Source organism: Lagopus leucura, unplaced genomic scaffold, assembly GCF_019238085.1.
Source record: "Lagopus leucura isolate 7727_CA_CO unplaced genomic scaffold, USGS_WTPT01 Super-Scaffold_100036, whole genome shotgun sequence".
NCBI classification, from domain to species: Eukaryota; Metazoa; Chordata; class Aves; order Galliformes; family Phasianidae; genus Lagopus; species Lagopus leucura.
The window spans coordinates 3,614,820-3,629,699 of record NW_024962285.1 but is presented as its reverse complement, the minus strand read 5'-3'; the positions used below and the strand labels follow the sequence as shown (position 1 = coordinate 3,629,699).

The 14,880-nt window shown below is 38.4% G+C and overlaps 1 protein-coding gene across 5 annotated transcripts in view; it reads left to right on the top strand.

Moving 5' to 3' along the window:
* KCNN2 (potassium calcium-activated channel subfamily N member 2) overlaps positions 1-14,880 on the top strand; it is a 68,413-nt gene that overhangs the window by 17,870 nt on the left and 35,663 nt on the right. For 3 of the 5 annotated variants that reach the window (XM_042882925.1, XM_042882926.1, XM_042882927.1), the window contains one exon: positions 22-440. The exons of 1 other annotated variant lie outside the window; for it this stretch is intronic. In XM_042882925.1, the coding sequence (XP_042738859.1) occupies positions 22-440 (419 nt within the window). Of the gene's footprint in view, positions 1-21; positions 441-7,999; positions 8,067-14,880 lie in introns of those variants that run through there. One more of the 5 variants, XM_042882929.1, reaches the window with a different exon arrangement.

The window sequence follows — 14,880 nt, the reverse complement described above, 5'->3', positions numbered from 1 at the left end:
CTTTATATTTTATTATTTCAGTTGTTCATGGTGGACAATGGAGCAGATGACTGGAGAATAGCCATGACTTATGAGCGTATTTTCTTTATCTGCTTGGAAATACTGGTGTGTGCTATACATCCCATACCTGGGAACTATACGTTCACATGGACAGCCCGACTTGCCTTTTCTTACGCTCCATCCACAGCAACAGCTGATGTGGATATTATTTTATCTATACCAATGTTCTTAAGACTATATCTTATCGCCAGAGTTATGCTCTTGCATAGCAAACTTTTCACTGATGCCTCATCTAGAAGCATTGGAGCATTAAATAAGATAAACTTCAATACTCGTTTTGTTATGAAGACTCTAATGACAATATGTCCAGGAACTGTACTGTTGGTCTTTAGTATCTCATTGTGGATAATTGCTGCGTGGACTGTCCGAGCTTGTGAAAGGTAAGGTTATTCTGGTTTTTTAGTTTTGTTGGGTTTTTTTTTTTTTTCTCAGTTTGCTTTCTTAGTTTTTATTTTGGGGGATCTAAACATGAAATGGGATGGAACTTCTGGGTACTGAGTATTTGAAGTTCTGTCAGTGTAGCACTCTGTCACTGATTGCCAAGAGCACCTTGCCTTTAATCTGAAGGAACTGCAAAGAGAACTTTGTGCTGCACTGGTTACAGCAGAATTGCAATTTGATTCAAGTGTTTTGGTCTAACTTCAGATATGTTGGCTAAAACACAGGGGACAGATGCCATGCAATATATTTAACTGTGGTTGTTGGTATTCTGCATTGATATTTGCTTCTGTTTATTTGTGTATGAGTAGGAATTTATTGAGAGTAAAATAGCAGTGTAAAATTCCAATGAATGTATTTGTCTGTGTGTGTGTGTCTGTGTGTGTGTTCTTGCTGTTGTGTTTTTTTTTCATTCCTGAGTTTATTGTCCTGTCTAAAGAAAACAGAAAGGAAATGTGTTTTTCTGGAAGCTGGCAAAATCAAGAAAGGGGAAGAGCGATAAGTTGCAATAATATAACATTTGAGGAAATGCTGATGCCTTCTCTTAAAAGTCAGAAGAATTGCATTTGAGAGTTAGATTGTTCGTTTCATGTGATTTTTTTTCTAACCTCCCCTTCTCACAGTCCTCAGTGTAGCTGCAGAATCAGTTCTGCCACCTTGAAAATGAGGTTTTTGGGCATACCTTTAACAAAAAAGGTAATAAACTTTTGATTGGATAGAATTATCTAGGAACATGAGAGCTAATTTTAAGGGGAAATGATGATTCTGAAAGACTTAACAACTTGAGCAGATCCTGTGATAAATTTCTGCTAATGCAGACAGGAAGATTTTCTTCAGCATATTTAAGGCATTACTATTGCTGTTTGTTGACCATTTTGTTTTTCCTCTTTCTTACCATGTCTGCCAATTTTGGAAACAAGGTAGGGGAGTTATTTGTGTGGTTACCAGCTAACTGATTTAAATCAGCAGCTAAATTGCATGCCAGCTGCGAGGTTACTTGTGGATGTTATTCCTTGCCGTTTTACTTGATTAAGAAAAAAGCCAGATTAACAGTAACATACTTCCAGAATATTCCCTGCAGTGGAGGCTGGTAGAGCACTCTAGGTATTGAAACTCGCTATGGCAGTTATATTTTAATAAACACGTTCTCATCTCCAATGCGACTGACTTTTGCAGAACTTCTCCCCTTTTTCTCTTGCATTCTCTGTTCCTGTTTTCGCTCCACAGAAACACAGCACAGGAATTCATGAACGTCTACTTAAGAATTTCCCAAATTGTCACTTGCGAAGTGGCTCAGAGTAACTTCAGCATCCACTGCTGTCACTGTTTTGCATATTACTGGGTTTTATTATTATGAAGTAGCAATGAAGTGTCATTATGTTAATTTTAAAAAGATGCACATTCAAACATATAGAACTTGTGCATGTCACAGTGAAAATTGTTGAGCAAGAACTGCATCTTTCTGCATCTCTGTGATACTGAATCAGGGACACTGAACTCCACGGTTGCAAACAGAACTGACTTTTTTTTTCAAGTTGATAACAAACTGGTTGTGAATTTTCCACATTTTAAATTGAAGTTGGTGCACCTACAGTTACTGTTATTGTTGGGATAGTAAGCTGCATAATAAGTCACTTCTTAAAAGTAAAGCAAAATACAACTAAAACAAGTTAAATGTGGAAGTGACTGTTAGACTGATGTATCTCAAGCGTAACTAACTAGTATCAGTGGAGTCCTGTCAAAGGTCCTGCTCCTTCAAACATGACAGACTTGTTATTTTTACATTTCAGAAACACTAGTAGAGATATGTTTTGGCTTTGGGAATTAGTTACTTGTGTCATTCATAATTGTTTCACAGTCAATTTTGTGTGATCTGCCTTCTAGTTTTCTTCGAGGTATTAGGTAAGTACTTTTGCCAAACGAATGATAATGGCTCTAGCTCCCAGTTACTAATTAGTCTACTGAATTCTAGTAAATTCATAGCCCATATAGTAGTACATTTAAAAAACTCCACAACTTCCATATGAGAAACTCCAGACCTCACACGTGGGAATGCTCTCAGCACTCTGCTGCCTAAAGTGAAATGTCCTGTTTGGCATAGCTGTGGACAGATATAAATGCCATTTGTCATGGGAAAGGGCAAATATGGCCACTAAATCTATTTGTGCAGGGGCTGTGGTTCCAGGGGATATCCCCTGAGAGCTTAATGGCTTTGATTTGCTCCATGGTTAAAGTTTAGTTTACACTAATAAGATAAGTTTATTTCATCTGTTCTTTTTTTTTTTTTTTTTCTTTCTGGGTTTTAAGCAGAGGAAATCTTTATTTGTTAGAGTAGGCTATTTTATGTACAGAAAATGATTCAGAAAATAAATGTTACAATTGCAGTATTATAAAAATACAAATAATATACATTATTTATTATTATATTACTACATAATATAGATTGTAATAATACATGTAATGATATAAATAGATGTTACCATTTTTATTTATTTGCTATTGAGCTTGACAGAATACGTAGAACTGTAATGTGTTTTGTTATGCTTAGCAAAAAATAGGAAACGGTGAACAGTTTGGTGCTTTTTTTCTTTTTTCGTGAAGGGGAGATTTACATGAACAAAATCAAGTGGTGGTGAACAGTTCTTTTATGGAAAGCTTTGCACAAATTGTTTTTGTATTTCTGTACTGTTTCCTGGCCGTCCAAATCAGAGTGATACCATAGAGATAGGACTTATTATAATAATCAGATCAAAGCTGTAACATGACAGAATGGAATTTTAAAATTCTTACACTACTTGCAGTGTCTTTGATGAGGGGGCAGGTGGCTGCAATTAATGTCCTTACTGTGAAGTTGTGGTTTCTCAGCAGGTAGCCCTGCTACTGAATGACAGCAAGATTTTTAGACTGTTGTTCTATTCAAAGTCAGATTTATGCCCTTGCAGGCTGTCCTGTGAAAAGGAAGAGAGGTGGAAGCACTGCATTTCTTGGTGAGGAAGATAACACAAAGGTGCATCTTTATCTGTTTTTGCAGGGAGAGACAGTTTATATGTGTTGAGGCAGATGAGCTCACCTTCCTGTGTTGTTTTAAGTAAAGACCTCACTACTTTCATGATCATCTGACAGATCACTTGATGCACGCTGAACTAAGACAGAGCATGTGTCTATCTCAGTGCCTTAATGGCTGTATTGTTAGCTCGCAGAATGCTAATTATAGCAAGTGACACTTTGGGTTGATGAGCAAGGTATTTTCCAGGATTGCAGTTTAAGGTCATCCACAAGGGCAAGAATGTGGCTGCGATCATTATGGTGGACAGCCCTCACGCACAGAGTGCAGCTGGGTTGCCAGGGCTCCAGAGTAACATGCCTGCAGAGTTTGAGGGGAAAAGGTGGTGAAAACACCGAAGTGTCACTGTGTACTTCAAGTCAGGCACTCTTGTTTTCTTATTACTTCTGTTTCTATGTCTCATTTGCAGGGAAGATTACATTACATGTGTAAATATCTGCTTGTTTATTGCCAGCATTGATATATTGCTGCCTATCGTATGTGAACTTCATAATGGAAAACTAATTTCTTATTAGTGCTTACTCAGTATAGGTTGGTGTTTATAATATCTGTGAGACTCGTGATCAAGAATGCTTATGATACATCGCTTCTGTAGATAAATCATGAACTGTGTAAGCAGATTGCTTTTTGCAGTCCCTTATACTTGTTACTGACATACCTCTATGCATGGTAGTTAATTGTAGCAGTTAAAATAGAGGTTTTCTGTTTCTCAGGAATTTGTGCTACTGTGCATAGCATTCATCCTTGAAAGGTCTGACAAATACGCTTTACACTTTTAGAATAGTTACCTCTTACATGAGATTTGTGTTTTCCTAGGTTACGTAGAGTGTAGTTGCTGTTTTTCTTTGCAAAAAAAAAAAAAAAAAAAAAAAAAAGCCCACTAAAGCTTGCCTTCTGAATGCATACGTGGCTGTGACATACCCTGTGTATCAGGATGACATGTGCCATGTTTACCCACGTTACACTGTTGTATGTCCATAATGGCTCATATCACATGCCCAGAGTTGGTATGGATTTACAGCAGCAGAACTGAAAACAGAGCTGGATTTTCTGCCTCCCAAGAGACCGCCTTTATGGCACCATTTTTAGTTCTGCTTGTACTTCTCTCTAACACCTGGTAGTGAAGTCACTTTGGACTAAGTTGTTTAGTCAGCATATTTTTCCCCTATCAGCCTCTGCTATGTTTTTTTTCCCCCTTGATTTAACAAAACCAAACCAAAACAAAGAAATCCATCAGCATGTGAAGGCGATATCACATAATCGTAGGGGTTGGAAGAAACCTCTGGAGATCATCAAGTACAACCCACTGCTAAAGAACGTTCCTTATGGTAGGTTGCATTGGAAGACATCCATATGGGTTTTGAATATCTCTGTAGAAGGAGACTCCGCAGTCTCTCTGGGCAGCCAGAGTGCTGTCACCCTCACTAAGGAATTTCTTCTTCATGGTTGTATGGAACTCCCTCTGTTTCAACTCCTACCCTTTGCCCTTAGTGCTGTTGCTGCCACTGAAATGAGCCTGTCCCCTTCCACGTGACTTTGGCACTTTAAATGTTCATAAGCAGTGCTTAGATCTCCTCTCAGTCTTCTCTTCTTTAAGCTGAACAGTTCCAGGTTACTTTTCCTTTCCTTGTACTAGATATGCTCCAGACCCTGACCGTCTCTGTAGCTCTCTGTTGGATTATCTCTAGAAGATCCCTGGCATCCTTGCACTGAAGAACCCAGAACAGGACACAGTATTCACAAGTATTCACAGCACTGTGAATTCTTAGGTTTAAAGCTAAATATTAAAAAAACAAACAAACAAACAAACAAAAAAACCCCACACACAGTTTTTTCTCTCCCAGAAGTTCAGCAGCAAAGATATTTCGTTTTTATTTTTTGTAGCTGGTGAGTCTAATTACTGACAGCAGATGAGATGTTTGTGCATTGGTGATACCGTGCTGTTCTTTACCTTCTCCTGTCTTGCTGAAACTAACATATGTTACTTGCAGTCAGATTTCTTCAGTCACGATAAAAGTTAACTGTTTAAATATTCAACACAACAGTGATTCAGTATGGTTCACTATCATCTTGAATCCGTGCTATAAAAGGCTGAATTATTCTGTTTCCAGTCTTCATTTTTGTTTTTTCAAACTGCAGATTAACTGTAAAGTTAGGTTAGTTTTTTGTTGTATTTACATCTCAAAATCAACTCCTAAGAAAAAGCAGATGCAATTTTTAATAAAATTATCATTTTTTAAGTCTCTGATATTTGCAATAGGCATCAGGTTTATTCTTTGATCAAATAGTGAAGGCAACAAAGGAGTTCATCATAGAAGTACATCAGTGTATGTTCAATATATATAAACCAGGGCCCAAAGAGATCAAGTGATCTAAATAAAACATTCATTTTCCAGGTGTATCCAGAAGAAGTAATAGCTAAGTGCTTTCTTCTACAGCTTTTCAAAAGCATGAAAGTATTTTAATAGAAGAAACAGAGGCAGTTAACCTTGTAATTGTGACAGGTCCCAATAACTGGCACAGTAAGCCAGGGGATATAGTCATCATCCTTAACAAAAGATTTTCAAACCAATAGATGGGTGTTTCTGTAGTCCAAAAATAGCAGGCCTAACTTGGGAGAACGGAGAGCAAAAGGCAAAATAGAATAGGAAAACAAGAACAAGCAGATCTCCTTATTCAGAAGAAAGATCTTATGACTGCTTTATATGTTTTCAGGGTCATCTAACTAGAGTAGGAAGACTTTCCATTTATTTATTTATTTATTTGAGGTCATATTCCCTTCTATTTACATGCAGCATTGTAAGAACAGAATGAAGTGGAAGAGTGCATACGTAGCTGCAAAGTCTCATGATACTATTTCTCCAGCAGCAAAAGGCTGAAGAGATGAGAATATCTGTCAAGGGCTACTTATCAGATTTCAAGGACAGAATGCTTTTTTTTGTTGTTTTCCATTTGTCTGTAATCTGCAAAACATAATGCAGGGAATGATCTGTCTTCTGCTCAGCAAGGATGGTCATTCTTGCAGCCTTTCCAAAAACTTTCAGATAAGAGCAATTTATGGACATATTTTTATAACATCATTTCAATGATCAAAGATGCAACCTCTGGCTTTTGCATTATTGCAGTTTTAAATGCAGTAGTTCACGTTTTCTTCTACCTATTCTAAGCAACACATTAAACTAGTCAGGATGGCTCGCTTCAAAAGGAGTGTTGTTTATGTACCACTTAAAAAAAAGCAGTCCTTAGAAAATACAGTCATACTGAACCAGAAATCAGTTTGTTATCACTTGAAAATATGATTTCTTGCTCTAGGAACTTAATGCATTTGAAAATACACCCATAAATGAGGATTTATGCTTTACTACTTCCACAAGTTTCCTAATCTGGCTGTCAGGCTACAGTGAGGAGTTTGTATCATGATAGTCAGTTCACTGCTAACTCTGTGTAGCAGTATGCTGGCTGAACTCAGACTGTAGGCATTAAATCATCCTTTCCATTGAGAAATTAAGATTCAATTACATAAATCCCAGTCTGTAAGTTGAATTACTGATGAATTAGAGATGGTTGACGTGGGAGAAGTTTAAAGAAATTAAACAAAGAAAGGAAACGTTAGAAGGTGCTTTTAATGTATTTGGTATGTTCTTTATTTTCTAGTGCTCTTCTGGTTGTTTCAGCACATTCAGATGTATATATTTTTGTTGGCATTGTTTTCTACCTTGTGAAGCTCAAAATTGGCTACAGTACTTGCTACAGCTGTTCAGCCACTTGGTAACTGGTATTGCAGAGACATCATTGTAGTGGCCATCCTGCTGCCTAGGGAAACAGCTGTAACAGTTAAGTGTGGCTTCCTGTACAATCCCCATATAGTTAACGTATATGTGGAAAGGATGTGCAACTCACCAGATGGAACTTTGTTACCCATAGGTGCCATAGCTTTACATGTATATATACATATATATATTTTTTCCCAATTTACCAGGTAATTCACTACTGGCTTGTTTATTTTCAGGTCAAAAAGTATTGTATTAAGACTGTTTGTACAGCATCCCTGATCCTGTTCTCTTGCGTACAGTTCAGTTGTATACGTGAGCCCACAAACCCAATGGAAACATTTGATATCTTAACATGTAACAAAGCTTAAGATCAATTACAGAGAGCCCAAATTTTCATCAGTGCTCATGCTAAAAACCAGTGCTCTTTGAAGGGAAAGGTCTCATCATTACCGCCCTGGAATATTGCTGAGATACTATTACACTGATTCAGACTTTTGAAATGGCAGCTTCCTTTCCTGGTGGGGTGCAAGAGAGCACAGCTCTGCCTGTGCATCTTCCTGCTTGTAGGAAATGAGTGCTCCAGGAAGAAGGCGATGCTGCATTGGAGTGATTTCTACCACATGCATTTGTGAGAACCACCTCGACGTAACACCCACAAGTCAGCCTTTGAGCTGTGTGCAGTGCAAGAGCCACACCGGTGACCCTGTCTGCTCACTTGCCTCTTCTTTTAGGTATATTTATTTATTTATTTTATTTTTTATTTATTATTTATTTTAATTATTTATTTATTTTAAATGGCTTTATAGAAAGGTTATTTAGTCAAAAGTAAGTGAAATATTAAAGGGGAGGCTTTCCAATTTCATTGCAAGTGACAAGGCACTTACCTATTTTGGCCCAAAACACGGGGCCTCTTACATCCTTGCAGCAGTATTTATGTAAAGCTTCAGTTGTGTTTGAAATCCTGATACCTATTTCAGTCCTGTTTAATCAGTAGTAATTTAAATTTTCACAAAAATACCCTACATTGTATCATTTGTAGTATGTTTTAAATAATTATGTTTGGGAAACTGAATGAGGAGGAGTGCATGATGACTTGTTTTTAGAAGAGCTTGTTCCCCTTCTTCATCTATTGTTGTCAGTGAGGTTTGTACATGTTCTGGGATCACGGTGTTCTCAGATGCAGTGCTCGATAGCAGTGAGTTTGGTCTGAAGGTTGAGATGCATGACTTTCTTAATTATCTAACCCTGAAGGAGGTGGTGTATTCCATCACATACAAACATGCTTCCAAAAACAGTGATTTACAGTACTCCAGAGCTTGTAGGCTCTGATTGTAGGGGCAGTCAAGAACATTTCTCAGTTAGAAATTAGAACGTGAATCTTCTTGCAGATATTCTTCTCTGAAACACACAGGGTTTATTGTAGTTTAAATACAATCCATTGGCAACTTTCCTCTTGAGTTTCCACAAGAATGGCTCTCCATACTGAGGTGCATAAGTGGAAAGCTGAAGGTATTGGTACAACATGAGTTGCTTTTCAGACTGAGCTTCTGGGTCAGGGCTATCAGTGTATGTGTGTGCACTGCTGGGCACAGTTATATCTGAGAGTAACTCTTCCATCTAAGATACTGCAGTACTAAGTGATGCTTGTTATGCTTTTTAGTGAGGGAAAGAGACAGCAAAGTACTTCTGGAAAATACTTATATTCAGGTGAAGATGAATGTGGTCACATGTTGCTATAGAAGTTTAAGATGAGCTGTTTGATTTGATGGATGCTGGCCGTGCTGAGAGTTCACACTGGAGAGCAGTGCCAAAGCAGGAGGACAGGGATTTGCCAGCACCATGTTGTACTTATCCAGCAGAGGAGCAGAAGTGAGCAGCTCCACAGGTGATGGGACCTTAACGTTCACTGCTTGGCAGGTGTTCAGCTGTACTGCACAGAACGATGCTGTCAGTGCACATCAGGTGGATTTGGAGTGACCTGGCACTAAGCTGGTGTCTTTGCAGTGTGCTCCTTTATGAAATGCATGATGTAGCGTGTGAGCCTGTCTTTTGATGCCAGCAAAAGAGGTTATCTCTGACTGCTGGGAAGGTGCAGTGAAGATAAAAAGTATCTCTGGTGCCCCAGATTATCAGCTACCTGGAAAGGGTGGGAGCTGGGATGGATGGTGTCACTGGCCTGAGGCTACAGCCTTGTTAGGGGTTTGATATGGAACTAGTGGAAGGCAAAGGACTTTCACTGACTTCAAGGGCCTGGAGTGTGGAGCAGAAATGATTGTGTCGTTAGGAAGAGCTTTGGATGTAGACATAAGTATCTCTTGTAAGGAACTGTGCATGCATTTGAAAGCAGGTGTTGCAACACGAGGAAATAGGGATGCATGTCTGAAAAGATGTGCAACTAGTCTTACTGGTCCCAGTGTATATGAAAGGCAATTTAGAATCACCTTGGGTTGTCTACCTCTGTATTTGGTGAGAGATAAGGGTGTCTGGCAGTAACATCTGTTACAGCTAAACAGCTGTTTGGCTTCTTTGTTATTGTTTTTTTAAAAGACTCATTTTTTCCATTAATACAGTAAGTATTTAAAAGTAAATTGGACTTGCAAGGCAGGTTAACAAGGTGAAAATACTAAGAGTTTGCAACAAAGACTGTGTTTGATACAATAAAACGTTGTAATGCACTGAAAAGAAATGACAAAATGATTAAATATGTAACGAACTGTAGGACAGAAGATTTTTATTGCTGTTAATGCTAATGTAGTCTCTGACAATGATCACCTGGTGGTATAAGCCAGCAATTCACTTAATGCAAATGAATGGGATTTATATTACCAAGTATTATGGCTATGCCAGGAGTGCAAGATTATATCCTAATCTTTGGAGTGCATTAGATTGTTCATAGGTGTTTATTTTGTTTTGATGGCATAATAAAGTAGAGGGTTGTCATGTTAGAGATTATTTTTAATATTTGTAAGCTTGATTAAATATAAATATAGTCACATAGCATTTGTTTTGTCTTATTGGACAGGTTGCACTAATAATATTTCCAGCCCTCTGCAATTTTGGAGTACAAAGCAAAAAGGGTTTAAAACCCTAGGAATTTAGAGTTGTGTGGGCTGAACAAATGAATGTACTCTAACAAAGACCAGATTTTGCAGAAGATTAGTATGCTAAAAGCTATCACTTCCAGAGTTTTTGCAATTCAGGGGTTGTCACTGCGAGTATGCTTTAATTTCCTTACCTGATGTGCTGCGACCCCTCTGTCGGGTAAGATTATTTGGGCATTGTCAAAAGGTGCAGAAACACTGTGAGCAGGTTGTACAGTACTTGAAGGTGCAACGCTTTTATTACTTGCTGGTGGACCAGAAGCTATCTGGGCGTTAGTGCTCTGGTAGACTAACAGTTGAGGTACTCTTCACCTCAGTGAGTCTCCTGAGGAGCCTCCTGCTGGCCTGGAAGCCATGAGTTAGATGAAGTGGTGAAGGGTCAGCCTCCTCAGCACCCAGCAATCGTCCTGCCAGCTGCTGCATTGCCAGCTCCCACAGTGCCTCCAGTGCTGGTGGATGGACAATCCTTGCTGACCCCAGCTAGACCAGCAAACATGGTTGCCATCCTATTTTTGTCATTTATCTTGCCTCTGTCAGTAATTTGGCTTTCTCACAGCTCCTTTTCAGGAGCCTGGACCAGCAGAGCACTACTTGGCTGTTTAGAAACAGCCACAGAGGCCAGTAAACCCTGAGGGGGAGGACTTCAAGGGCCTGGAGTGTGGAGCAGAAATGATTGTTTATAAATATGCAGATCATGCCAAGTCATTAGGAAGAGCTTTGGATGTAGACATAAGTATCTCTTGTAAGGAACTGTGCATGCATTTGAAAGCAGGTGTTGCAACAGGAGGAAATAGGGATGCATGTCTGAAAAGATGTGCAACTAGTCTTACTGGTCCCAGTGTATATGAAAGGCAATTTAGAATCACCTTGGGTTGTCTACCTCTGTGTGTCTCTTAATCTCTGTGAGTGGAGAAAAAGTGGATTACAACTGAAAGGAGATAATTATAATTTTCTGCACTTAAACTCCTTCATGTTTATAAAATCTCAGAGTGTTTTAAGTTGGATAATTTTATGACTGTTGGGAGACTGTGTGTTGTTAAACCTGATGGAGTTAATGAAAGGCTCCTTCACAAAAATCAATTTAATTTCACCAGAGAAATTCCGAAATGGCAGCTGCCACTTCTCATGAAAGCTGTTTTGCATTAATGAAGTAACTGTAAAGGCAGTATGTGGTTGCTGGCACTTATGTATTGGAATTCCAAGTATCCTATGTTGCTATGTCCTCTGAGAAACAAGAGTTGGCATGTAAATAAAATGTGTCCCTGTCTGATTCATCTTGCTTGATGTTTCAAACGCGTTTTTGTGGGAAACGTTTGTCTGCATTGAGCGTAATTTGTCTTAGGTCATAAAAGTATGTCTTAGCAGCTGTAATTAGACAGGTGACAGCATTGTGAACTGCTGTTATCATCAGGAGGGTGTCAGTCCTGCTAGTTAGAGGAAAACTCGGTTATTATGGCCCAAGGCACAACTATATTATGCATGCCCATTTCAATGGGTGTTTCCATGTTTTTAATTTGTGGAAAAAGTAAACATTTGCATCCTATCACTCCAGCAAAGTAGCAGAAGTTATGGTTTCTTTCATCCTTGCATCTCTGATAGTTTCTTCCTTAGGATCAATGACAGAGCAAGAGAGCTGTGAGGCACACTCTATGAAAGTGCCAGTCTTCTGGCTATTGTGCAGTAGAGCAAATGGATAAAGACTTTTAGTTAATTGTCTTAAAAGCTTGGGGCTTAAGTATAATAACATGGCAGTTCAACTTGGGGCTCAGTGATCTCATTCTCTCGTAAGACAGCTTGAGCCATGCAGATCTGTATTTGGGAACAGCTACTGACTGAATAACTGGTGATAAATTATCCAGGTTTTTCTAATCTTTAATGCTTTCTTTGTTGTTGGTTTTTTTTCTATTTTTTGTAGTAAGACTTAAGTCAGTGTCTAATTATTGACTTTAAAATAGCTGATTTTATGTATTTATTTATTTATTTATTTATTTATTTACAAACATGAGAGTTACTGAGGGGGGGGAACAAACCCATAACTAAACCCTTGTTTAATGCTGTAGTTTAACCCGACAGGTAGCTAAGCACCACACAGTCATTTGCCCACTCACCCCTCCTTGTGGGATGAGGGAGAGAACTGGAAGCAAAATAGAACTTGTGAAATGAGATAAAAGCTGTTTACTAAAACAGAAAAGGCAATGAGAGAAAATGCAATAACTGTGCGTACACTGCGTGATATACTATTATATGAATACTACGTAATAGTATGCTATATATTATATACACAAACTATACTACGTACCAAAATATATTGTGTAATATTATTATTTAATGTTATAAATATTAATATATGTTTATTATATTGTAATAAATCATATATAAATATATATTAATATATGGCATATATTAATATATATTTATTAATATTAATTTATATGTATATAAAACAGTACAACTACTCCCCACCCACTGACCAATGCCCAGCTAACAACTACCTGCTGTCCAACGTCCCGCTAGCAACACAAGTTCCATTGACTGATGCTTGGCTGGTCCCCTGCCCGCTCCCCACAGCTGAAAAGTTTCTAATCCTTTCCTGTGGTGGCAAAGGATATGGAATGACCCCTTATTTTATTCAGTCCAGCTGAATAAAATAATGCTCTGCCCTGCCCCCTGCTACCAGGCCATAATGATGGCAGCTCTTTCACCAAGTGGCCCTGTCCTGGGCATTGCCAAACATACTGTGCAATTGACACTGTCTCAGCTGAACTCAGGACACATAAGTACCTAGTCTTTACTTGCAAGAAGTAGTCTGAATCAATGCTGCCTTGTTTTTCTCCCCCCCATTGGTTTGTTGCGTATTAGCTGTCTCATGCTGTGGGGCTGTTTTGAAATGAAACAAACCAACAGAGAGTCAGAAGGCAGTGTTTGCCTAGCTGACCGTGCAGGTGTTAAAGTGAAGGAACTGATGTGAAAGGAGCAAGAAATGTTTTAGTCCTCTCGTGTGCAGCTTGATGTAGTTTGAGGGGAGCTGTGGAGTTTGGCTGGAGGCATTTTCCTTTTTTGGCTTGTATTCTGCTGCTCGTGAGGACTAGTACAGCACATGATGTTCAGAGAGATGAAATTGCTTCCTTTTTCCAACACAGAAGAGTGTTGAAGGGCATGGAAAGTACTTAGTTAATAATCAGTTGTGTCACAATGTTCAGTGACTTTGTTTTGAGTTTACTATTTGAGTACATCTGAGGGTGAAGCTTAAAGATGGGCTTATAAAACATTGCCCAATCCAGCCTCTGGACTGATTGTGGTGAATGTGACACACTGGTCAAGAGCAAATGTGCTGTCCGTCTGCTGCTTCAGGCTTGTTTCTGGTAGCTTTGATTATTTTGCCTCTTATTTTAATTACTTTGACCTAAGAATTGTACAAAATGTTTTTCTTTGTGACGTTAGTGTCAGTCTTCAAGCTGGATTGCATCCTTCTAGGCATGCACTAGCACATGTATGATCTTGCAAATGATTGACATTAAGTGTCATCTAACGAAAGCAATTCTTCACTGTGTTTCAGAAAGAACTATATAACCTTTGCAGGTCATATCTAAAATCATAGAGATGCAACGTGGCCTGAAATTAGACAGTGAGATTTCAGATTAAATATTCATGCTGAAGTACCTATCTTTCTGGTTTTAATCATTCATTTCCTCAGAAAATCGTTATATGCCTTCAGACCAATAAGCTGCTAAAATTGTAACCTTCACCGTTTAATCCTCAGTGGTAAATTGGAGATTTTTTTTCCAAGGTATTGAAAAGAAAAATATATTTTCCGTCTAGTTAATTTAACAGCAGAGACATTTGTCAGCTCTCAGTAATATTTGCAGCATTACTTTTCTATCTGTTGTAAGTATTCCAAAGTTTATCAAAGGTGGTGCATGGTAATTTTTAATAATACTGCATTTAGCATGATATTTACTCAAACAGTTGCATCTCCTTGCAATCAGATTGATTTGGTTGCATTCTTTGTTCTTTGTGTGCTGCAAAGCAGAACTGCTGATGCAATCAATGTTCCACAGCAGGATACTGTTATCCTTCAGTGGTTGTACTTCTGAAGGAAAGAAATGTGATTTCTCTTAATCTTTAGAACAGGATGCTTTGGCACAGATAATTAGTCAAATGCCAAGGATAGATGTTCTAGTGTGTACTGGAGATGCAACAGTCTGTACCAGGAAATGCACATTGGGTCAGCTCATCTTCATTTTCGTTTTAAGAAAAATACAAATTTGTACTAGAAGTAATGCTAGCATAGCTTTAATGATGTCAATGATATTTGTTTTGCTGTTATTCAGATAACAGGCTGTGCTGTGGGTAGGATAGAACATTGAACTGAAGGTCTTGGTATACCAACATAAAACTCACACATTTCTAAAAATATAAAAATGTGCAAAACTTCAGTGGAAAA